This window comes from Chlamydomonas reinhardtii, chromosome 4 (genome assembly GCF_000002595.2).
Source record: "Chlamydomonas reinhardtii strain CC-503 cw92 mt+ chromosome 4, whole genome shotgun sequence".
Classification (NCBI taxonomy): Eukaryota; Viridiplantae; Chlorophyta; class Chlorophyceae; order Chlamydomonadales; family Chlamydomonadaceae; genus Chlamydomonas; species Chlamydomonas reinhardtii.
In genome coordinates this window covers 1126830-1149680 of record NC_057007.1, presented here as the reverse complement: position 1 = coordinate 1149680, position 22851 = coordinate 1126830, and the positions used below count along the sequence as shown (strand labels likewise).

The following is a 22851-nucleotide window of genomic DNA, read 5'->3' as shown; positions in this document are numbered from 1 at the left end:
AGGGCAAGTGCAGGGACAAGGGTGCACGCGGGAATAGTCACAATTATCCAGACATAGTGCAGGAGGGAACGAGGAGTAGAGGACTGGCGGCGTTGCTGGCGATGCTTGTGACAGGCATGTCAGAACACGCAGGAACACGTGGGTCAGGAACAGTGCGCCTTGGGCTGCGGATGCCTACACGCGAGGGCCTACAGAGGCCGTGAATACGGTACTGCAATAACGCCCAATCAGATTGACAAAAGAAGGGCTGGGCAGTAGGGATGGACAGGAGTAACGGCCTCTTGGGCCGAGCGCAGGACAGCGCATTCCTCCCCTGGGCCCTGGCACGGCGACTGCATTGCCACAAATACGGTAATACCGCATGAGAGACGAAGGGAAGTCCGCTCCTGCGCCGTGGCTATCATTTACCGACTGAGCAACTGTGGCACTAAGGGTGCAATGGGACATGCAGAGGGGCCTGGGCACACGGGGTGGTTACTGCTTAAACAATAATGCTGTGCCGCCTCGCCCTACCTTCACCAGACACCGGCCCACTGATGGTATAGAGGGCAGAATACCCTCCTCTTGCATGCGAACTTGCGAGCTCTCTCTGCTCCCCATGTGCATGCCTCTGCGGGGCCCTGCCGTCAATCAATGGGTGCAGCACCACCGGTGCAACAACTGCGCCCAGTGCCACAGCTGCAGGCCTTGCATCTTATTCCAGGGCCTCCGCCGCTGCTGGTGCGAAGGGCCCTAACGCACGTTCTCGCCCGGGGCCCATACAAAGGCCTAGATTTCAGCGTTTTGGGGGGGGGGCTTCGCTTGAAATCGCCTCCCAAAAGCCGCGCGGAAAGGCATATAGTTGGCGAGATTCAGGGACCGTATGCAGCCCCACATGGCGAGAATACATTCCCGGAAATGCCCAATCTTTCTCGCCTGAGGGCCTGCATTGGTGCCCGGTTCTTGCCGCTCCCCGAAGATGCAAAACCTGGAACTGACTGTCGCGCTATGGCCCGGCGGCGGGCGACCAACATGGCGCGGCACGGCACCTCCAGGGTCTAACAGCACGCGCCAGGGCGTCACATTGAGCACCGGTAGCAACGCAGCAATGAACATCATTTGCACTCCCAAACGACTGTACTTGACTTGCTCCCCAGCCCAGCTTGGCTTTGGCTAAGTACGAGCTGCCGGGCAAAGGGGAACGAACGTGGATGGCACCATGCGGGACGATTGACACCGGCCTTTGAGGCTTCGAAGCTCCCTCTGCTTTCTAGACCGCTCAAATTTATGCTGCTCGCCATTGACGCACATGCACCATGTGTACGCAGTGCCCGTATCTTGTAGATGCCCTCAGGCCCGCGGCGTCAAAGAGCGTAGATAACCCCTCCCGCAGCATCTACTACATCTACGCCCCAAAACGTTTCCTTAGGGGGCAAGCCCCCAAGCCCCCCAAACGTCTTAAGATACCCCCAAATCCGTGCCAAAACGTCTTCACTCCGTAGAAGCACGGCCCCAAATCCCAAAAACTTTCTCCGCCTTCGGCGGTGTGGGACAAATTTCTACAGTGTGAATGGAAGATACGAGCACTGTGTGTACGGTATCAAGTCTTCCATGCACTCTAGTTCAAACCCCCCTCACCCCACACAGAACTGTTCACTCACACCCCACGCTCACACCCCTTGAACAAGATATACTCCTCTCTCACGCATTGGTGCAACATGCAGTTACAAAGGAGCACAATCAACACATACACAAGGGCATCAAACGTGCTTCCTTCCCCTGTGCTCGCAAAGACTATTACAAAACACTTAAGCACAGCAGAGTTATCTTGTGAGAGCGCCTTCGAGTAGCTTCAATACAGGCAGTACTACGATAGAACCCCGAGGTTTCGGCACATGTATGTGAAACGTGTCATGGCAATGTATATGTACGAGGAATGCTGCACAAAGCACCGCTGCTGGCCAACCCCATATAAATATAAATGTATAACGTTGTTACTCTGATGAGCAGCAGGCAAGCATCCTATGTATATATACTTGTTGCCATCCATCAAGGAAAGCAGGGTGCAGTAGTGCGCGCACCCTGCTGTACCCACCTGGCGCGTACGGCACCGTGCGGCATGCCTGCTGCAAAACACCAGTTACTCCACACGCCTACAATCTCAGTCCCGTGTACGAAGGAGCACCATCACGCCTCGACAATCTTCAACGTCTCAGTCTTAGCCGAGCTGCCGTTGGGTGAAGCAGTCCTGCTCAGAAGCCGCTCGCAGCTCATGGTCAGCTTGCCGTTTGCGCCATCTGCCCGCGCCGCTTGGCACACTTTGAAGCCGCCATCCGTGTATGTGACCAGCAACACGTAGGTGGTGCTGCCGCCCGCACTGCCACTGGTGCCTCCTGCAATCACAACGTGTGCACATTCAGTCAGCGCTCGCTGCGCACTAATTTGCGCTGCGCGCAAGGAATACAAGACTAGGCGTGGTCACAACGTGGAACAGGAGGCATCAAAGGGGGAAGGCAGTCACCTGACAGCTTGAACAGTCGGTAGGTACGCGCGAAGGTGGGCTGGGGTGGCTGCACCTCTGACTCCTGGGCAGGCTCTGCCTCAACCCCAACCGTCCGCTCTGTCCGAATGCGGGTGAACCCAGGAGGCGCCGGCACGGCTGCACCACCGGGCACGACAGTCACTGTCCGTGCTGGCGTCCATTGCGTGGTCTTGCGGACAGACACAACGTTTGTAGCCTGACTAATCTCTGTGACCGACACGAAGTCAGTAATGGTCTCTGTCAGCGGCAGACCAGGGCCGCCAGGCACATGCGCGATGCGGCAGTCGGACTGGGCGCTGCGGGCTAGGAGGAAGTGGGTGGTGGCGTTGGCGCATGGGCTGCAGGTGGTGGCGCCGGGGCCAGTCGCGAACGTGCCGGGAGGGCAGGGCGCGCAGATGCCTCCGGGATCCGCGGAGAAGTACCCCGGCTTGCAGGGAGTGCAGGCGGAAGAGCCCAGGCGGTCCGTGGAGTTGCCAGCGGGGCACAGCGTGCAAGCGGTGGAGCCCGATGTCGCGGAGATGGAGCCGCGGGGGCAGGGGACACAGGCGTCACGACCCATGTCGGGCGCGAAGGCGGCAATCGTGCCGGCGGGGCAAACCTCGCATGCGTCCTCTGCTGAGCAGCCGGAAATGCGGCCGCTGCCTGCAGTGCAGGTGCCAGCGCCCGCGGCGGAGATGGGGTCGCAGGCCAAGCAAAGTGACACGCCCTCCTGGATGCTGCCACTAGCGTCGCCAGAGCAGGCCGTACATTCCGTGCTGCCCGTGTCAGTTGTCGTGCTGCCCACAGGGCATGGCAGCTGCTCTACAGAGCGCTCCGTGTCGGTGTAAAAGCCCTTCTCTGCGGGCACGCACGTGGCCTCCTCTGCGGTGTACGGATCACCGCCGGGCAGCTGCACGCCCTGTCGTACGTAACTGCCAGCAGGGCAGGGCGTACACTGGTCTGCTCCCTCCTCGCTTGTGGTCCCCGACGGGCACGGTGAGCACGTGTCAGCCACAAGCCCAGACGCGTTGCTGAAGGTGTTGCGGGGGCAGGGCAGGCAGCGGCCCTCGGGTTGACCGTCAGGGCCGGCAGCGAAGAAGCGGCCGGGCGGGCACAGGCGGCAGTGGCCGGGGTGGCTGGAGCCCTCGGGCGCGGCGTAGCGTGGCGGGCAGGACTTGCAGGATGTGGAACCGGGGGCGTCGCTGTACGTGTCAGCGGGGCAGTCCACACAGCGGGCGTCGTCGTTGATGTACTTGCCGGCCGGGCACAGCTGCGAGGTGGGAAAGGAGAACAGATAGACATGGAAGTGGGTGCCAGGATGGTGCTGAGTTTGATGATGGTGCAAGGCATCGCAGTGCTTCACACTGGATTCGAGGACAGTGCGCGGTTTGTTTTTCAGTCTTGCACCTACCTTGCAGTACGTGGCGTTGCGTGCGCCCTCCGCCTTTGTAGTGGTGCCCGTTGGGCAGTCCTTGCAGCTGCCCAGAGTCCCGTACGTGTCAGAATAGGTGCCGATAGGGCACAGCCGTGCAGTACCGTCGTACGCTTGCAGGTAGGAGCCAGGCGGTACCATCTCGCAGGCAGTGCTTCCATTGATGCTCACGTGACCCGTGGGGCAGGGGGAGCAGGCGCCCACGCGGCCGGGTGTCGGGCTGTAGGTTAACCTAGGGCACTGCGTGATGGGCATAGGCAAAAGGATGGAGCGACTAAGCCAGGATCATGTCAGTGCGTGCGGGGTCGTACGTTCATAACACAGTCACGCACAAAGTAAGTGCAAGGGGTTTTTGCCTCCACTGAGACTATCCACTGGTGTGGTTTCAGACATGCGTGCGTGACCAATCGCTGGTTTTACATGTTTCCATTTTTGGGCTGAGCCCCCCGAGCGCAGCGATTCATGTGGGGGGTGGGGTCCGTGCGCGCGTGCGTGCGTGCGTGCGTGCGTGCGTGCGTGCGTGCGTGCGTGCGTGCGTGCGTGCGTGCGTGCGTGCGTGCGTGCGTGCGTGCGTCCGTCGGCAACAAACTCAGTACTAAGCACAGAAAGACCTTTCTTATCAGACGCCTTGCACTATTGCTCGGGTTACAAAGGACATGCACACATGCTCCTTGAGCTCCTGGCTCTCGCCAACCTCATATGAACCAGCGACTCACCGTCTCGCAATAGCCGTAGGAGCTGACGGCGCTGCCAGCGGGGCACACCTCACACTGCGAGGCGCCCTCATCTGCAGTGCTGCCGGCGGGACACTCCGCGCACTCCCCGATCGTGCCGGGCGTGGCAGCAAAGGTGTTGCGGGGGCACCTGCGCGTGTTGCACATACACATGGATGCGTAACATCAGCGCATAGAAGTTGGCGCATACCGGTGCTGGCTGCTGTAGTATCCAGTGGGTCATCGCCCTGCCATGTACGCCCCACGGGCCCTTGCTTGCCCACTCACCTGTTACAATAGCCGCCATCATCGACGTACGTCGTCCCCACGGGGCAGAGCTCACACTCCGTGGCGCCCTCCTCTGAGCTGGAGCCTGTGCACGTGGTAGTTACCGTATGGGTGGGGTGCATTGCGTGCGTGCATTGCCAGAACGTGATAAAACTTAGGGCTGTCACTACATAGAGAAGCAAACCCGGACCCGCGCGCGGTACGATTTGTTGTGTGGGCACGACAGTACTTACCAGGAAGCCCTACATGAGGACACCCCGTTTCCGTTTATCAACTTACTGGCTGTAGTGCAGCGCGCGTGTGCTGCCAGCCTGAATGCTGTCCACATCTCCAGACCCCTAGACTGCCAGACCACCAGACTGCCAGGCCCTCGCACCTGGTGGGCAGGGCCGGCACGTGGTCCCAGAGAAGCCCGGTGTGGGGTTGAAGGTGCCGCGCGGGCACAGGTTGCACATGCCATATTGGTTGTCGTTGCGGGACACCCCGTTGTCCACGTAGGAGCCCTGTGTGTGTATAGCGGTGGGGGAAGGGATGGAGGTGGAGGAGGTTTGCGGCTGGGGCGTACGGATCTGAAAAGAAAGCACCTTAGACCTGGTGCATGCTCTCAAGCACTGACGTACACGCCAGGAGCAGGTGGCAGGCATGCTTGGGAATGAGCTGGGGATCAACATGTGCAAAAAGCGATCTTGGTTATAATGGCGTTGGCCGCGACTCACCGCGGGGCACAGGAAGCAGGAGCTGGCTCCGGGCCTGCTGGTGCTGCCGAAGGGGCACTTGCTGCAGGAGGACGCGCCCGTGGTGTCGCCGTAGTAGCCCGCAGGGCAGGGCTCACATGTTGCCGGGTCCCAGCTGTGCAGTTGAAAGTGTACATGTAGGACGTTGGGGCAAATTTGATCTTCGAAGAGGGATCCAGGCAAGAATCGAGTCCAAGGCGGACAGTTTAAGGTACACGCTGGAACCTTCCTTTGCCTCCAAATCAGCGAAGGGCTCAATCCCAACCCAGCCCAAGTGCATTCCAGCCCCGGCTTTGGCCCCGGCCCCGGCCCCGGCCCCGGCCACAGCCCCGGCCCCAGCCCCGGCCCCAGCCCCCGCCCCGGCCACAGCCCCGGCCCCAGCCCCGGCTACCTGTTTCCTTCAAAGACCACGTATCCGACGGGACACACCGAACAGGAAGAAGATCCAGGCATGGCAGTGGTGCCGGCTGGGCAGTCCTTGCAAGACCGGGAGCCGGGCCTGCACGAACGGAAGGCCAAGTAACGCGCGCGGGGTTTGACACTTTAAAACACCGCGAGGATTTGGTCTCTGCTTGCTGCAGGGTTACCTAGTCGCTTAGCCATATCGAGGCAGCGCATAGTTGACCATGCATCATACCGTACTGCATTACGGGTCGAGGCAGCCTTACTCACGTGTCGCTGTAGGTGTTGACACCGCAGTCCACACAGTCTCCCACATAATCAGGCGAAGGCGCATCATCCTCAGATGTGGGAATGAAACGGCCGGGCGGGCAGGCGGCACAGCTGGTGCTGCCGTGGGAGGCGAACTGGAGTGCGGGGCACGGCTGACACGCGGCGCCGCTAAAACCAGGCACACTGCTGAATGTGTTCTTGGCGCAGGGGACGCAGGAGCCCGCAAACAGTCCTGTAGTGGGAACTAAGTAGCCCGCTGGGCAGATGGTGCAAGAGCCCGAGGCAATGTCGGAGGTCCAGCCCCTAGGGCATGGCAGGCATGCCGACGAGGCATTCGCGGCGCTGCGGTAGGTGTTGCGCGCGCAAGGCATACAAGTCGCGTCCGTCGCCGAGCGGCGATAGTATCCAACCGAGCATGTGGTGCTATTGGTCGTCGGATTGGCTGAGCCTTGCGCCGCAACAGTCTCAAGTGCCGCCAACGCAAGGAGCAAGAACATGATCATGCACCGCGCCGCGGTCATTTCCTGTGCAAGTCGTTGATTTCGGTCGCAATGTACGTAATCACCCGTCTGAGTTGCGACTGCAATAGAACAGCGCGTCAGGCGAACTGGGTTTTGCTCAAGTGCGAACGTGCGTGGCATGGGTGGACCAGGGTAGACAGCGCTTTCCTTCAGCCCGGCAGTTCCAACCGGTAGAAAGGAACCTCAGCTAATGTTAAGTAAAGATCACAGGGTTACAGTCATTTTATAAAAGCCCCAGCGGAATCCTCCCACCCGACCAGCAGTACGATTTTTAGGCTGAGCCCACTTGGGGGCATCGCCCCCCCCATTGCTCAGGGGCATTGAACGCCCATCTATGTTCAAGAATGCAGGAAGGCGTCCACGGTGCTGGTTCGTCGGCACCAAACTCAATACCGGCGCAAAGCGCGAGTGTCATGTATTAGTACTTGATACTGCCTATTGATCTCAACGAGGCTGCTGGTCCAAATCGGCGGGAGCGGGAAGCGGTCTGGCGGCAAATAACTGTCGCAAGGTCGCGAGCTAAGCGGCCGAGCCCTGATGATGCAACATATGATGTTGACGGCAAACAGCCCGGGGTAAGAAAGCTGGCAACTCGGTCGCCAGTTACTCGCCAGCTCGCCCGCCTGATTGCCGCGGAACCGTCGAGGTCGCTCCATGCTGTGTGTGGTTACAAGACTCCAGTGCCGTAGGGGTGTGTGTCATCGCGGAGTGGTCAACTGTACTTGAGGTTCAAGGGGAGGCTTGGAAATCAGTGGCAAGGGAAGGCACGCGTGAATGGAGCGTGGATGGAGTGTGGAATGTGCACACCGTGGCCATGATTAGTTCGCCCGAGCCGCCCGTGCCTCGCTCCCCTATGGCCGGGCTGGCGGCGCGAGCGAAGCTGCCGTCGGCCCGGGTGCTGAGCATTGGACTTGCCGTCGTAGCTGACTTCTGGGGTCGTCTCCAGACGTTCGTGACTGTGGGTATCAGGCCAAAGGGTCTTGCAAAGGGTTGGGACACTGTGCCGTCTGCGCATCCTTTCATCTCTCGGGCTGTTGGTGAAGGCGTGGTATTGCGCTTGCCGTATGCCGCTGATTCCCCGCCTCCCTCGCCGTGAGAGGTTGTGAGTGGTTGGTGGCTTTGTGTGTGGGCAGGACGCACGTGTGGGCGACCGTTCCAGTGCCTGGACGCTGAGCCAAGCACTTTCCCATCAGACAACAAGCAACCCGGCGTGCAGATGAGCAAGTACAAGCATTGGATGGGGCTGTGTGCGGAAGGAGCGGCACCACTGACCATGCAGGGGCACAGTAGAGCATTTATACCAGTTGCACACCACAAGGCCTTGATGAGGTTCCGCCTATGCTGCTGGCCGTGTCGTGTCATTCTGCCGGCTTTGCACGGCGCCGCCACCGGTCACACCACTTCCCCCCACAGCAGAGAGGACGAATACTTGCAGTCCCGAGGCTGTCACCATGTGTGACCGCCTGTCCACAAGTCCATAGCGAAAGGGGCTCAAACGCGCCCGAAAGCCCCATACAGCTCATCAGCATCCAGGTGAGTAGCTTCTATGTGCAGCTCGTCTCAAGGGCACGCCTGAATGTGACGCTTGTCTCCGGCCACCGGCTGCGGGGCACACGAAACCGCGGGCACGCGGTCCCCCCAGCTTACGTCCCCGGTGATGTCAGATGCGCGTCCAGAACCACCGTGGACATGTCACAATGACAACATACAAAGACCACTCGCAAGCAGTCTCGCACGGTCCGCCGAGCATGTTCATGTCCATTCACCACCCTCTGACGCGGCTCAATAACTCCATAAAGCCGCTCTCCATGAAAGGCCAGGATCCTCACTGTTGGAATTCTTCTACTGTTTAGAGAACTCTCTAGGCTGCTTTCTCGTTACTTGGTGGCTGCAGGATAGGCCGACCGGCGCCTCCGCAGGCTGCCCGAGCAGCGCGCTCGAGAACCGGTATCCGAGACTTGCGAAGCCGGCGGCTGTCTCCTCGCCTAACTAGTCCGTTTGGCAGCTCAGCTGACGGTGATACGTGGTTGCTTAGGCTAGAGTGACGTTGCTATGCGCCTGCGCGCCTAGACTTGGCTGCAACCCGAAGACGCCCCAACAGATGACTTCCGGAACCCAGTGCGCTGTCCACCAGAGTTCGTTACAGACGTCGATCCATTGTTGGTGCACATAAGAGTAAACCTGTGCACAGTTGGGAGTAACGAGAAAGCAGCGCCGGTACAGGCCGGCGCTGCGCCCTTATAGCCGGGCGACAGCCTCATCCCGCTGCATGGCACGAACTAACCCCCACAACCATGGCACGGTTAGCCCCTGCTGCCGGCGAAATGCCATGCCGGCATAATGGCGCGACAGCCGCTTACTGCCAACCGCGCCTATGGACGACCTAGGGAGGAGACGATTTGCCCGCTATGTGTTGCAAATGAAGTCGAAGATGAGAATCATGTGCTCATGCGGTGTACGGCCTACGACCAGTTGCGTTTGGGTAGCGAGATCGATTTTACAGGCGGAATGCAGGCCGTCATGCAGAATACGGACCCAGCCAGGTTAGCCGCGTTACTAGATTCCATTTGGGAGCACAGGAGCATAAGCACCCCCATTCGGGGAACAAACTAGCTGCATTTATAAGTGTTGCAGGCGTTATAAGGGCCCCCCGGCCCGGGCCTCGGTTTCTACAAGGACAGGAATGCACGTCGTGCTCACCACCTTGTAACCACACACAACGGAATGGACGCTTGCGCCCTGGTTAGTGCGTGCGCTGTGCGTGTGTGCTGCGGCCTGGACGATTCCCGGCACTCCTGTGCCTAGGCTTGTGGCAATGAGGCACAGCGGTGGGGCTCTGGCGGGTTGAGGCTTGGCTGGTGCGCGGAGTCACACGGACTTTGACCTCGGGAGGGCTGCAGCACAGTCGGGGTTGGTGGAGTCAAGTTGCGCCCTGATAGCATGTGATGGCTCGGCGTCTTCGGGTGCTGGGACTGTCCCCTCTGTAACATCCGCATTCCTATGGGGGTGGACGTGGGGCCATCGTCCGTCTACCGATTTGCAGTCAGTCCTCCCTGATGCTGCGGGGCTCAGCCCATTGTTTCCCAGCTGTAGAAATCTGACACCCCCTTGTATTAAGGACCCCGGTCCCGAATTTTGTGTGACCAGGGGAACCGAGCACTGGGGCCGCGGGGCCGCGGGGGCGGCGTGCTGCCCGCAATCCCAATTGTATAATTGGATCTGGCGCCGTCTGGCGCCCCGCAACATAGAAACCCGTGAGCCCCCATGTGCGCCCCCATGCCCGAGTGCGTGGTGGGTCGTGGTGGAGGTGCAATGCAAGGTGCAACGCTCGGATGCTGTGCCGCGTTGGAATGTGCCAGCTGGCGCCCCAGCTAGCGCACCAATGTATTGATTGATGCAAGGTGACAGGACGGGCAGGGGAGGCGAGGTGCACGTGTGGGGACCATCTCCGTTCACCGTCTTTCTAAACTCTTGTGCCAAGCCTGCAAGAGTGAGTAGGCCCCGTCCCGAAATAAACATCAAGGTTTTTATACAGCAATTTCCGTTTGGGCTTTGGACAGTGCGGCGGTGAGACCGGGTTGATGATGCACACTGAATCGGCACACCATGACGCCCGCCCCGCTTCCCATTCCCACACATATAACCTCCAACCTCCCCTGATCATAACCATTACGTTGAACCCCTGTTGATTTGAGATGCTACACCGCTCTCCACGGCCGCGCTCTTCGTCCGTCGCGTTTCTCACAGTGACACGGCATGACGCTTTAGTCACGTCATGACACCCGATAAGATGACATGTACAGCACCATTACTTTCCGTCTCCAGCCGCCTCTGGCCGCCTGCCGCGCAACCGTGCCACCCTGCAATCCATCCACAAGAGCAGCTGGCCTAATCAGCAACGCGGCATGCTCCCTGTGGCACCAGTCCGCATGCTACCGCACGTTGTGCATAATACTCAAGCGGCCAGACTGCCACCACCACCAAAGCGCACTTGTGACAACAGGAGGGGCATGGGCCAAGCTGCGTGCCGCAAGCATGTGCTCGGACGATGCACGACAGGGAATTACACTACGAGTGCAACACTGCCACTACCACCGTGGTGCTAACTAGCTGGTCACGCCACCGTACAGCGGACCGATTCGCCATGCATTCCAAAACTGCTGTCATGTAAATACATGCCTCATGCCCCGAGAGTTGGGGAGGCGACACACTTGTTGCATAATGGGGCTACTATTATATCTTAGCGAAGTGTTTGCTAGTGAATGCGAATGCAAGACGCCGTCGCGAGCTCCAGGCTAGCATCTTGTGCTTAAAAAGTACAGTTAGAGCGTCCAGTTGAATCGTGTCAGAGCCCAATGCGCCGGACTTTTTGTTCGCATGGGAAAAGTGGGCTGCGCCCACGGCACGTCTCTAGTCTGAGGCCGCAACCGTCTACCTCATCTATCTCCCGGACATAGCCGGGGTCGGTTCGTACAGGCACGGCCCGCCATGCGTCCAGCCACGTCCCGCTGCCAAGCACAAGCACACCCAGCAATCAACCAAACAGCAGGAAACCCTCTAGCCACAACACTCCTCACTGCTGCGGCCTACCACATACTGTCCGGTGCTATACTCGCCAGCAAAGACCCTAACTAGACACCGGCCGGCCTCAACCTGCGTGCCGGCGCCGCTTCTTGGGCGGCGCCGCGCTCTCCTCCTCCACGTGGCCTTGCTTGCCCCCTCCGCTATGCACATGCAGGCCGCTGCCACCAGGCCCAGGGCCGCTGCCGCCAGGCCCTATGCCGCTGCTGCTTCTACTGCTGCCGCTGCTGCTGCTGCTGCTGCTGCTGCTGCCGCTGCTGCTGCTGGTGGTGGTGGGGCCAGGCCCATCACCCACCACCACCACCACCATCACTGGAAAAAGCGCAGTTAATGCGTCCAGTTGAACCGTGCCAGAGCCAACTGCGCCTAAGAAGCCCTGGGGACAACCTCAACGCAATCCTCACACGGAGTGTGTACGCTGCTTGCGCAAACATCAGACAAAATCAGCCATGGCACAGCCCCGACCCCAACCCCAACCACCTGTGCCACAATCGTGATGCCCGCGACTCTACATGTTGGCTCTCCCCGCCCATTCATTGGCCCGCTTCTTCTCCTTCTGGTTGGCGGCGCTCCACTTGCCCTTGCCCTTCTCTAGAAGCGGGTCGTACACCTGGTGAGCAGGCAGGGGGGGGATGGGCAGGCGGTGGGAGGGGTGTGCGTGTGTGTGAGCGGGTGGTTTAGGTTGTCGTGTTGCAAGGTTTTAAACAACATGCCTTCATGCTAAAGGTAGCCCACTGACAGGCCTGGTGCAATCCCAATGTAAACATCCCGCCCGCCCGTCAGTCAGCCAGTCAGCCAGCATTGACAGAGCCATGCGATCCCCGCACACACCACGTAGTCATCCAGGTTGTCCATGTCCCTAGCCATGTTGTCCTTGCGCTCCTTTGCCGCCTCGAAGCGGTGCGACCGCAGCCCTGCCAGCCCGCTGCCCGCCTCCTCCTCGTCCGCCTCCTGAGGGTGGGCCGAAACAGGCAAAGAGTTTGTGCTGAGAGTCTAAGTATATAAGCATTCGTCCGCACAGACGCAAGAGCGAGGGTGTGTGCGGTGTGCGGCGCTGTGAATCGGGGTAGTTGTCACCCACCTCCTCGTCTAGGTACGCGTCCACGCGCCAGGCTGCCGGCATGTAGGCGCGGTGATCCAGGTCGCCGCGGACCTGTAGAGTGTGTTGGGGCGGCAGTTGATTCCGAACCAAAACCAACTGGGGCCATAATCCGACAAAGTCGACGCGCATTCGCCCAGGTAAGGGTTGTGTGGGCGACTAGTAAGGGGCGGGTGAGGTGGTGGACGTTCTCCTTCCGGCCCATCACACACAGAGTATCCCTACACACGTCCTGACGTGCTTCAAGCCGGCGCTTGCAGCTCTGCCCAGCGCCCACACGTGCACGCCTCACCTTGCCCGCATAGCCCTTGTCACCGCCAGCCTGATTGGCTGCGTCCTTGGCCGCCGCGGGCTCCTCACTTCCCGACCGCGGGGGCTCGCTTGCCTCCCGCTTGGTGTCCGCGGTGGGTGCGGATCTGAGCCATGGACCAATACGCCACAACGAGCATAGCACAGGGCCCGCCGATCAGTCGTATACGACAGTGGTGCTAAGTTCCATGCTATGACGTCACGCGATGTCACACCAAAACGACTCAGTCACGCCACACGTTACCGCTCCTCACTGCTGAGTCACGCTCCTCACCTGAGTGCCGCCGTGAATTTGCTCAGCCGGGCCAGCGTGTCCTTTTCGCGGTTGCCCACCGCCCGCTTGCGCGCCTTGTACGTCTCCCGCTGCAGCTGCCAGGGCTTGAGAAGGTCCGCGTCCGCCACCTGGAGGGGCGGTGGAGATGCCGGCAGCGGCGACACCGCGTGCGGCGTTGGCATTGGTTTTGGCTGCGGCTGGCTTGGGGTTTGATAAACTGCTCGCTTGCCACAATGCCCTAGCAGCTTGCAAGTATCATGTGAATCCCACGCGCTCGCAGCTCTCGCGCAAGTCCGAGCACATGTGCAACAGGTGGCAAAATCGCCACCACCCACCCCCGCGACCACGCCACCTCCACTCCCACCCACCTCCGGCTTGGCATTGACTCGCCCATACGATTTGTTGACTGCCGCGTCCTTCATCGCCTCCATCTCCGCCCGCCGCTCAGCCGCGTAGTCACGAGCGCCGCCACTACTACCCGCACCCCGCCCGCTGCCGCGCCGCGTCTCGTCCTCCACCTCGTCCTCCTCCTCGTCGGCGCCTGCGCTGGCGCCGCCCATCCGACCTGCATTAGCGGCTTCCAGGGAAGGCTCGCGCGCAGGCTCCCTGTGGTGCAGAGTGCACGGCACGACACTGAACGAATGAGCACGGCATACCGAGAGCTCTTGCGGCTAAACGGCTCCAGTTGTGCTGCCACTGCATCGCTGCGCCCACAACTCGATTTCCGCTCGGGCACTGCAACGGTGCGCGGCCTGCCCCTGACCACTGCGGTACCGATGATACCGCTGCCCAGGCGCGCAACCTGTGCATTCCCAGGCAGACACGACATACCTGGCAGCTTTGGGCCGTGCCTCGTCGCCTGCTTGCGTACGTGCCGCCGCCATCTTGGCACGCATGGAGGCTGCAAAGGCGGCCGAGGCAACCTTGGTGGCGGCAGCCCCCTCCTCCTCCTCGTCCCGCGCCCCCGCCTCCTCGTCCTCCGCCGCAGCCGCCACGGCGGTGACCCGAGCGCGGCCTGCGTGTGAAAATAGTAGCAGCTTGTGTGCTGTGCGACCGCACCGCCAACAGCACTCAATCTCAAGCCGCACGTCAAGCGTTGCCCCGAGCACAAGATGGGCCAGTCATGCTTGCCCGCATGCGCACACTGCACAGGCGCACTTGCACGCATGCAGCACGCACTTTCACGGCTGCGGGCTGCTGTCAAAGTTCCTCTTTGGGGAGTGCGCCGTGCAAAGTATTTGCCAAACTAGGGGTGCGGGGTGGCTATATTATTGTTGCGGGGTGATAGGCTATGCACGGTAACACAGGAGTCTAGGACATAATGGGACGCAGGACACCGCCAAAACCGCATCACAGCCATGAGTGCCAAACTTCAACGACACCGTATGTCTGCAAGCAGCGGCCGCAGACTTGCCCGCAGCACACGCACACGGCACGCACCGGCTGCCTGCGACACGGCGGCCTTCGCCCTCGCCAGCGCGTTCGCCTCCCCTGCTGCCGCCGCTGCCGACTGCTTGGGCCGCTTAGCGGGCCGCTCCGCCTCAATGCGCGCCAGCTCCTCCTCCTCAATAGCCCTCTCTTTGGCCAGCCTGCGGGTTGAGGCAAACAGCCTCTGTAAGTGTCTTGCTGAGTGGACAGGGCAACCTGCCTACGGGAATGTGCAAAGTAGATTGGATTCCGGCACCAAGCGCATATCTCTACCACCTCAACGCTCTCGGTGCGTCCCCTCGCCTGATAGATTCTGCAAGCCCCCAACCCACCGCTCATCCTCCAGCACGTCGTGCGCAGACCGTATCCGCCGCCGTGCCGCCGCCGCGCGTGCCGCCACCTCCGCCTCCTCCTCGTCCGCCTCCGCCTCCTCACCGAACGACAGCAGCGACAGGTTCTTGGTGCGGCCGGAGGCGCGCTTCTTGCGCTCCTCGGCCATGCTGTGATATGCACAAATGGAAGAAGACAACGCCGTATAGCTCAGCCTTTGCAAGAACTCATCGCTCCTCTGTCCGGTAGCGGCGTACGCCTGGTCTCTGCGGCACCCCAGCTCCCTCCCCACCCCCCCGCTCTCTCCGCCGCCTCCTGCCTCTCACCGCGCCGCCTCCTTGTCGGCCTTAATGGCCTCCCTGTCCACGCGGGGCACCATGTCATCGAAGGGGTTCCACACAACCTCCGCCTCGCGGATCACAGGTGGCTCCAGAGGGCGGTCGGAGTCGTCCACCTGTCGCAGGCCACAACAACGGACGGACCGCAGGTGACGGTGGAGAGGAGCAGGGGCCTGGAGCAGGGGCCTGGAGCTGCGTCCTTTGACACACGCGCACAGAAACCTTGTCTCGCGCCACCACCTCCCAAGCCAGCCCAGCCAGCCCAGCCCGCTGCGCTGCTGCCTCACCGGCAGGTCGTTGAAGCGCAGCATGTTGTACACGGTGTCGCCCACCACGCGGCCAAAGATGGTGTTGCGGTTGTTGAGCCAGTCCGCCTTGTCCAGCGTGATGAAGAACTGTGGTGGTGCGTAGCCAAAAGGCCAAAGGGAGAACATGACAAACCGATACTGAGCAAGGCCGTGGCGAAATGGAGCACCATAGCCAGAAACCATCAGCACGTCCATCGGTGTAGCGGCAATCCGAGCAGGATTGCTTTCACACCCACGATTCCAATAGTCCGTGTTCTCGCTTTTTCACATCCGAGTGCCGCAGCAGGGACTTACTTGGGAGCCGTTGGTGTTGGGCTCATTCTGGTTGGCACACGCGACGAGGCCTCTGTCGCGGGACGAGCGCGCAAGCAACAGCACTTGACAAGTGTCCGAAATGATATCAAGGCAGCTGGGTCCTCCCGTGCTCAACCAGCGCGTCTTACAATGGAACACTCCCCACGACCAAGCACGTGCTACCAGTATTGGTACCAGCACCGCTCGCAGTCCGGCATTGCCCTCAACCCCTCACACCTGCGGGTGAACTTGAGGCGCTGGTGGAACTCATCTCGGAAAGGCTCGCCGTAAATGGACTCGCCGCCTGCGCGTGCGGTCAGAGCACAAAGCATTTCAAACCATGCATGTGTCGGTGTGTTGGGCGTATGTGACGTGGGCTCGGCACCTGCGCTCCCGCGCCAATGCCCAAGCTTCCAAGCCCACCGCCACCACCAAGCCACCACCGCCACCATCAAGCCACCACCGCCACCAACAAGCTCGCCGCCACCGCGGCTGCCCGTATGCAAAAGCCAGCTCCCGTACCAGCCCCAGCTGCTGCCCTGCGCGGCATTGACCGCTGCACGCACCTGTGCCGCTGCCGGTTGGGTCGCCAGCCTGAGCAATGTAGTCTTTGATGACACGGTGAAATATTGTTCCGTCGTAGTAGCCCTCCATGGCCAGCTGCACAAAGTTGCGGCATGCCTGCGTTACAGCAGCAGACACACAGTAGGGCGGGGCTGGCAAGAGAGCTGCTGTGGCCATGGTCAGCCTGTCAGCAGCAACAGGCACGGCAACAAGGCCGCACAGCTGGCAATGCCTGAAGTGAGGACCTTCCCCCGAGACCACGCCCAACACCAGACTCCAAGTAACAGCACTACTTCAGGAACATAATGGCAATGCATGCCTAGTCAGCAGGGGGCGACACGGCTAGTTGACGCCCCCTCCCCCCCACCCCCCGTGCCCTCCACCCCCTGCAGTCTGGGCGACGCCGCCCCACCCTCCCAGCCACACGGCTTCTTTATCGCTGCATATGCCCTATTGCCACACACATACGTCGAGTGGCGCACCATGACAAAATCACGAGAGGATCTCGCTATACGCGCCTACCTTCGGCGCCTCCTTTGCCCATAGCTCTATTTCCAGGTCACCAAGGTTTGTATGCAGGATAACCTGCAGCAGTCAGAGTACAGACCAAACGCTGACAAGCCGTGTTACCGTATGTGGGAACCCATACGTCCAAATTAATGTTAAAACGATACTCATGATCGTATGGAGGAGATGTATACTCCTAAACAACAAATCGGACGGCCGCACCTTCCCCTTCGTGGGCGGCTCAAGGTTGTATATATTAGACATTTGATTGTGTTAATGAGAGAAACCGCTATATGTAGGAAATTTAAAAAAAGGGTTTGAAGAGCGCTGATCGAACTCGCAGTGGGATGAGCCTCCATTTCCCCAAACGCAAGAACAAGTTGAGCAAAGAACAACCCAGTGCAAAATAACGCATTTACTTACTTCTTGCAAACGTGCAGAATAGAGGAATCCTTGCTCAAACGGAACCGAAGAACCGGCGTGTGCGTCAGATAGGCGCTTGGCCTGGATTGTTAGCACTCTCAGGAGGTGGGATGAATGTCTGTGAGCCAATCGTATGCGCTGCTGGTCGCCCTGTGCAGTCATGTGCAATGTGCCGACTGGGATTTCTTGTCTGTGAACGCCGTGAAGGCTTGGAAGTCATGCAAATGATACAGCTGTAGAACTTTCATCAATGTGCTGCTGTATGCCTTATTCTTTTACAGGGGCTTAACCCAAAAGCGCGAGCCTTGTCGGAAGCCAGCCTGCACATCGGCAGCACTTGCGGACCGTGCCCACCGGCACCGGTACTGCAACCCCGCGAGGTCTTGGCTGCATTAGATCTCAAGCAGCCGCGGCGGGCCGCGGCCGCAGAATTGCAGCCGCTGTGTTCCCAGCTTCGGCACGCGGTTGAGCGGTGCGAATAGTATGTCCGAGCCTGACACCCAAGACCAGGGGCAGGGCGGTGTGGAGTTACCATCCGCTCTGCGGCCACGAAGCGGGTGGGATAAGGCAGCTCACAACCCGGAGGCCGTACACAACCCGTACATTGATGCGGCTGCGGTGCCCTCCAGTGGGTATATGAGCCCGGAGTACCAACCACCTCGTGGTACCTCACCTGGCGCTGAGTCAGAGGATGCGCTGGCGACGGACCAGAGCGCTTTCGGCGTCGCGCAGCAGGTCGGACATGCAGCCCGCACACTAGCTGGGATCTCGGCTGCTTAGTTTCCTGTGGAGGGTGCAGTTATTGGGGCTGTACGGTGCGTGAAGTCGGCACGTACACTTGTCATGCCGCACCGTTCCATAACGTCGCATTTCAAATGCACAGGGCCACCTTCTGGGCCGCACGGGAGAGCGGACGGACTCAGCAGGCGCCGTGGGCTCAGACGGCCGCCCAGGGTGGGACTCGCGTCACCACGTGGCCTCGAAGACGGACCGGGACCCCGCGCCGCCGGCTCAAATCCTGCGCCCGCCCTCCTCCACCGCCGCCCCAGGCCAGTCGTACGCCACAGGCGGCCTCGGCGCCGCGGGGGCTGGAGCAGCGGGCGACACGGGTATGGAGGGCGGCGCCGCGGAGGGTGGTAGCAGCGAGGCGGGTGCCGGTGCGGGCCTGGGCATGGGTCAGGGCCGCACCACGCAGCTGCCCGGCCTGAACGCGACCTCCCCGGCCAGCCTGCGGCCCAGCCCCTATGCCTCCACATCGGGTGCTGCTGGCACCGGTGGTGCCGCAGGCGCCGCGCCCGGCTCGCCGTCACGCGGCAGCGGCACGACCTCGCCGGCGCCCGCTGCCGGCACTGGGCGCCCTGACCTGGCGGACACGTACGTGGGCCGCGCCTATAGCCCCGATGGCACTGTAAAGCGTGGCGGGGGTGCTGGGCAGCAGCCTGGTGCGGCGAGCTCGGCGGATGGCGCTGGCGCAGGCGGCGGGGCGGAGGCGGGCGGGGACACGGGCGTGGACGGCCATGGCACGCACCTGCCGGCCCTGGACAAGGCCTACCTGTACCACCAGGTAGGGAACCGTTGTCGAACGCGTAAGCGATGCTGCTGTCGCAGGACGGCAAAGGATGTAAGCATGCAGCTCTGTATGCACGTTTCACTTAGGCACTATGATGCGGTCTGGACATCTGTCCGAGCCTAACTGCACTAATACCGTCCACAGGGTAAGAAGCCGCCGTTCGATCTGGGCTTCGGCACTGGTGGTGTGGGGAACACAAAGGGCCGGCGCGGCGTCGCCGCGGCGCAGGGTGGTGGTGGCTCCACGGCACGCGCAGCTGCAGGTGCGGCCGGCAGGGGATTCTTGGAGTGGACGATCGGCCGGGTGCTCGTGTCTGGCTGTGTGGTCCTTCAAGCCAGCCTTATCCGTACCCTAATCTTATTACCTACGCTTCTTGATTCATTCTCTGTCTCAGCCAAGGAAGATTCGTTGTCATGGCTGGCACCCGCACCCGGTGCAATCTACATGCCCGCCAACGGCACCAGGCGCCGCGGAGCCTCGCAGCCGCGCAGCGCGCGACCCGCCCGCGACCGACAGCTGGTGCCTGTGCCGCCCCCGCTGCCCCTCACCAGCCGCTTGCACCACAGCGGCAGCGGCGGCGCCGGTGGCCACGAGGGCGGCGGCCGCGTTGGCGGGCAGAGCGCAGACGGCGGCATGCCGACGCGGCGACGGGATGACACGATGCGGGCGAGCGCGGGCGTGTGGCGGCCTAGTGGGAAGCAGCCTATCCCTGACGCGCTGCCCAGCCCGGGCCGCAGCTCTTACCGGGCCAAGGCGGAAGGCGAGGCGAGCCGTGAGACACAGGAGGTACGGCGCAGCTGCGGCTCGTGGATAGGAGGGGATTGCGAACACGGACTTGTGGGTTCGCGACAGACCCGTACACACCTTTTACCGTTGAATCCGCCCTACCGATGGGCTTCGGTATCACTTTGCTTGTAGTGCAGCCCGATGGAAAACAGGGCAGAGAACTCACATGTATGTCTGCACTGTCTCGTTATGTCAATCGTACAGGAGGGGGACCGGCGGCGTGCACAGCCGCGCACGTTCAGTCCCGACCGCTACCCAATTGTGGGGCAGGGCTGGAGCTTCACGCCGGAGAAGATCGCCGTCAACCCGGCGTACAAGGACGTGAGGCCCAAGTGAGTAGGCCGTAGTGTGAGCTCCATGTTAGGGGGCTTTCACACGTGGGAAGCCAGCTTGGGGTCGAAGCCGGCTTAACGGGCAAAGCCGATTCACACGCAGTGCGGATGGCACAGTGCGAAACCAACTGTGTTTCAGCCTCGCTTCGTCTCTCTTGCTTATTACTTAACTTTCTTATATAGAACTTAACCTTTATACAATGGAGACGCGTACTTATGTGGGCGGACGGGCCAAAGCCATCAAGATGCTCACGCTGCCCGCATCCTTATTGCCCCAGAACATACAATGAGTTGTGTATACATTGTGAAACAAAGCGTGTATTAGTCTGTGGTCGAAACGCTGCCTTTTCATGTAGGAAACCCTGCATTGCACCTCGCTGAGCAGCTTTTTATCATCCTGCCGCTCTATCGGACAAAACATATAACCATAGCAGCTGAAATGCTCACAGTCGGCCTCCACAGGCCGTTTGCACGGTCCGGCGCATGCCATCCACAGCAGCGAGACAGAGCTACTGAGCGAGGAGTTGACACAAAACGTCCATTTATAGCGTAAAATGAACTTTGTGTCGTGGATTCGCGAAATTCAGTGGAGATTGTGCCACCTATTCTTTGGCACTTGCGGCGCGCGGGTCTGCTTTGGGGCTGTGAAGTGTCTATGCATAGACAAATGATAATATATATCAATGGAATGATTAGCCGCCATGTGTCTACCGTTGGATTGCTGGCCATGTCCTTACCTCGGTGCCGGCAATGGGCTGCTGCTGCGACAGTCTGCGAAGGGCTAACATTCCCTTGTCCCAACTTGACAGGTACCTGGAGGCAAAGCCGCCGGCGGAAGCTGACAACACCACACCTCATCTGCCACACATTGACAACCACCATGGCAAGCCCTGGCTTACGCCCGGCAAGCACCTGCTCTCGGACAGCAGCACACCTGCTCCCAAGGTGGCCAGTGCCGGCCGGCCGTCCTACCTGCCCGCCGCAGGGCCCTCAGGGCCCTCCGTGTCCTCGCCATCGGGCGTCGCCGCCAGCCTGGGCTCAACATTGAACCGAACAGGCGGTGCCGGCGGCAAGGCGTGGGGCGGTGGCAAGGGGGCCCCGGCTGCTAAGCCACGCAGGTAGGCGCGCGAATGAGAGTGTCCGCCGTGAAGGGGTTGCTGATGGTAACGTACGAACGCCTGCCAGCTGCGCCGGGACTCCACATGTACCGACAAATTAAGAGCTCTGTTGTCCTTGTCTCGTCTGTGCAGGCGCCCGCTCGTGAAGCAGGAGACGTACAGTGGCAGCGGCAGCGATAACGACGACGACACCCCTGAGGGGGACAGGGAGGTGCTGGCCGTGATTGGCGGCGTGCGGCTGATGAGCATGGTGCGGCGCGGCGAGATGGCGGCGGAGATCCACCGCCAGGTGAGACGGTTGGGGTGTGGGGGCTACTTGTGCAGTGTAGGTCATGCGGTGCATACAGGTACGTGTCATGCACCTGCAGAGCGTGGAGACGGGGTTGAGATGGAACGAACAGTGCGTCATTGGCCAGTCATCAGACTAAGGTGTCGCTGGTCGGTTTGTTCCAGCATCGGAAACGGGTCGATGGCGAGCACGCTTGCGCACGGCACACACCCGGGCCTGCTACTGAGTCACTGGCACCTGCCCACGGCACAAACACACCCACAGGCCCAGGAGGACGCAGAGATGGAAGCCGAGGACCGTGCACGGGAGGAGGCTGACCACCGCGGTGAGCGAGGAGGCTCCGCTCCGAGCGGCGAGCAGCCTGTGGCCGGAGCCGCCGCTGACGCCACCGCCGCCAGCAGGTCAAGCGTGGGGGCGGGCGCGGGCGCGGAGTCCTCCAAAACACAGGCGTCATCGGAGCCGCAGCGCGAGCAACGCTGGGTGAGTGAGCCGGAGCAGCAAGATGCAGATGATGGGGCGAAGGAGGACGCGTCACCAGCAGCGGGTGCGGAACGTGAGGAGGACACGCCGCCGGTGGCACCTGCATGTGTGAGCAAGCGGCCGTCGGGAGCCAGCGCCGTATCCAAGTCTGACTCTGTAGGAAGCGCTGGGTCGGCGGCAGGCGCACAAAGCCGCGTGAGCTGTGAAGACGGCAGCGATGGGTTGGATGCACCGGATGGTGGTGAGGACGCGGCAGATAAGGAGGAGGAAGAGGAGGAGGGGGAGGCAGCGAAGGAGGAGGAGGCTGGCGGGGACGGCGAAGATGATGATGGTGAGGACTTGGGGGGCGTGGAGCTTCCGGACGAGGGGGCGGCTGCAGAGGATGATGCGGAAGAGGCGGAGGACAATGTGGAGCTGCCTGACGGCGCAGACGAGGATTAGGTCGGCAGACGGTTGGCATTCCGAGGTGAGCATGCGTCAAGATGTCAAGACACGTGTCGCAAACAGATGGTGTGCATGGACTCTAAATGTAAGAGGCGGACCTCGTGATGTAGCCCGCTGTGTGAGGGCTGTCGAAACTCGGACTAACAAGCAACAACGCCTTTTGGTGTTAATTGAAGCAGGCAAAGCCATTTGAGGAAGCCGGCTTGAGCGGTTGCAAACCCAGGGCCGTACCTGTCACTGAAGCGTGATGGTGCGGGTCGTACCTGGTGTTCGAGACGCCAACGGCTTGATACAGTGTTGGCGATCAGTTTGTGAGCCAACTGTCGTGCAGACTGGCATGTAAGTTATGTCAGGCTTCGTTTCACGGCGCGTGCTCACACTGCCTGCCGCCCTGTTCTCATCAACACAGATGCTATCGCCGGCTTAGGCGGTTGCACAGCCCCGCCATTGCAACTTGATTGATGAGCGGAGGCAAGGTGCCTCATACCTGGGCTCTTGGCGAGATGGCTTGGCGTTG

General features: G+C 61.0%; 4 protein-coding genes across 4 annotated transcripts; 2 read left to right on the top strand and 2 right to left on the bottom strand.

Annotated features, from left to right (window-relative positions):
• Positions 1-903: 903 nt before the first annotated feature.
• CHLRE_04g215900v5 (uncharacterized protein) lies at positions 904-7025 on the bottom strand. The gene is made up of 9 exons (XM_043061694.1): positions 6340-7025; positions 6059-6166; positions 5650-5782; positions 5310-5436; positions 4934-5018; positions 4649-4796; positions 3912-4172; positions 2501-3770; positions 904-2372 (listed from the first exon to the last, which is right to left on the bottom strand). Exons 1-9 carry the CDS (start codon positions 6858-6860, stop codon positions 2167-2169), a joined length of 2859 nt encoding a protein of 952 aa, XP_042925092.1. The 5' UTR covers positions 6861-7025; the 3' UTR covers positions 904-2166.
• Positions 7026-7175: 150 nt separating this feature from the next.
• On the top strand, positions 7176-8141 carry CHLRE_04g215952v5 (uncharacterized protein). Its single transcript, XM_043061695.1, has one exon. The coding sequence runs from the start codon at positions 7675-7677 to the stop codon at positions 7954-7956; it is 282 nt and encodes a 93-aa protein (XP_042925091.1). The 5' UTR covers positions 7176-7674; the 3' UTR covers positions 7957-8141.
• A 2172-nt stretch (positions 8142-10313) lies between these two features.
• On the bottom strand, positions 10314-17185 carry CHLRE_04g215950v5 (uncharacterized protein). The gene is made up of 16 exons (XM_001698602.2): positions 17115-17185; positions 16908-16970; positions 16388-16502; positions 16059-16125; positions 15822-15873; positions 15507-15614; positions 15208-15335; positions 14884-15051; positions 14564-14712; positions 13955-14138; positions 13492-13729; positions 13124-13251; positions 12833-12956; positions 12523-12594; positions 12273-12392; positions 10314-12051 (listed from the first exon to the last, which is right to left on the bottom strand). Exons 1-16 carry the CDS (start codon positions 17154-17156, stop codon positions 11950-11952), a joined length of 1860 nt encoding a protein of 619 aa, XP_001698654.1. The 5' UTR covers positions 17157-17185; the 3' UTR covers positions 10314-11949.
• Positions 17186-17295: 110 nt separating this feature from the next.
• CHLRE_04g216000v5 (uncharacterized protein) lies at positions 17296-22689 on the top strand. Its single transcript, XM_001698637.2, has 9 exons — positions 17296-17420; positions 17597-18050; positions 18199-18879; positions 19030-19147; positions 19280-19671; positions 19876-20003; positions 20813-21121; positions 21254-21410; positions 21675-22689. Exons 2-9 carry the CDS (start codon positions 17799-17801, stop codon positions 22329-22331), a joined length of 2694 nt encoding a protein of 897 aa, XP_001698689.2. The 5' UTR covers positions 17296-17420; positions 17597-17798; the 3' UTR covers positions 22332-22689.
• The last annotated feature ends 162 nt before the right edge of the window (positions 22690-22851 follow it).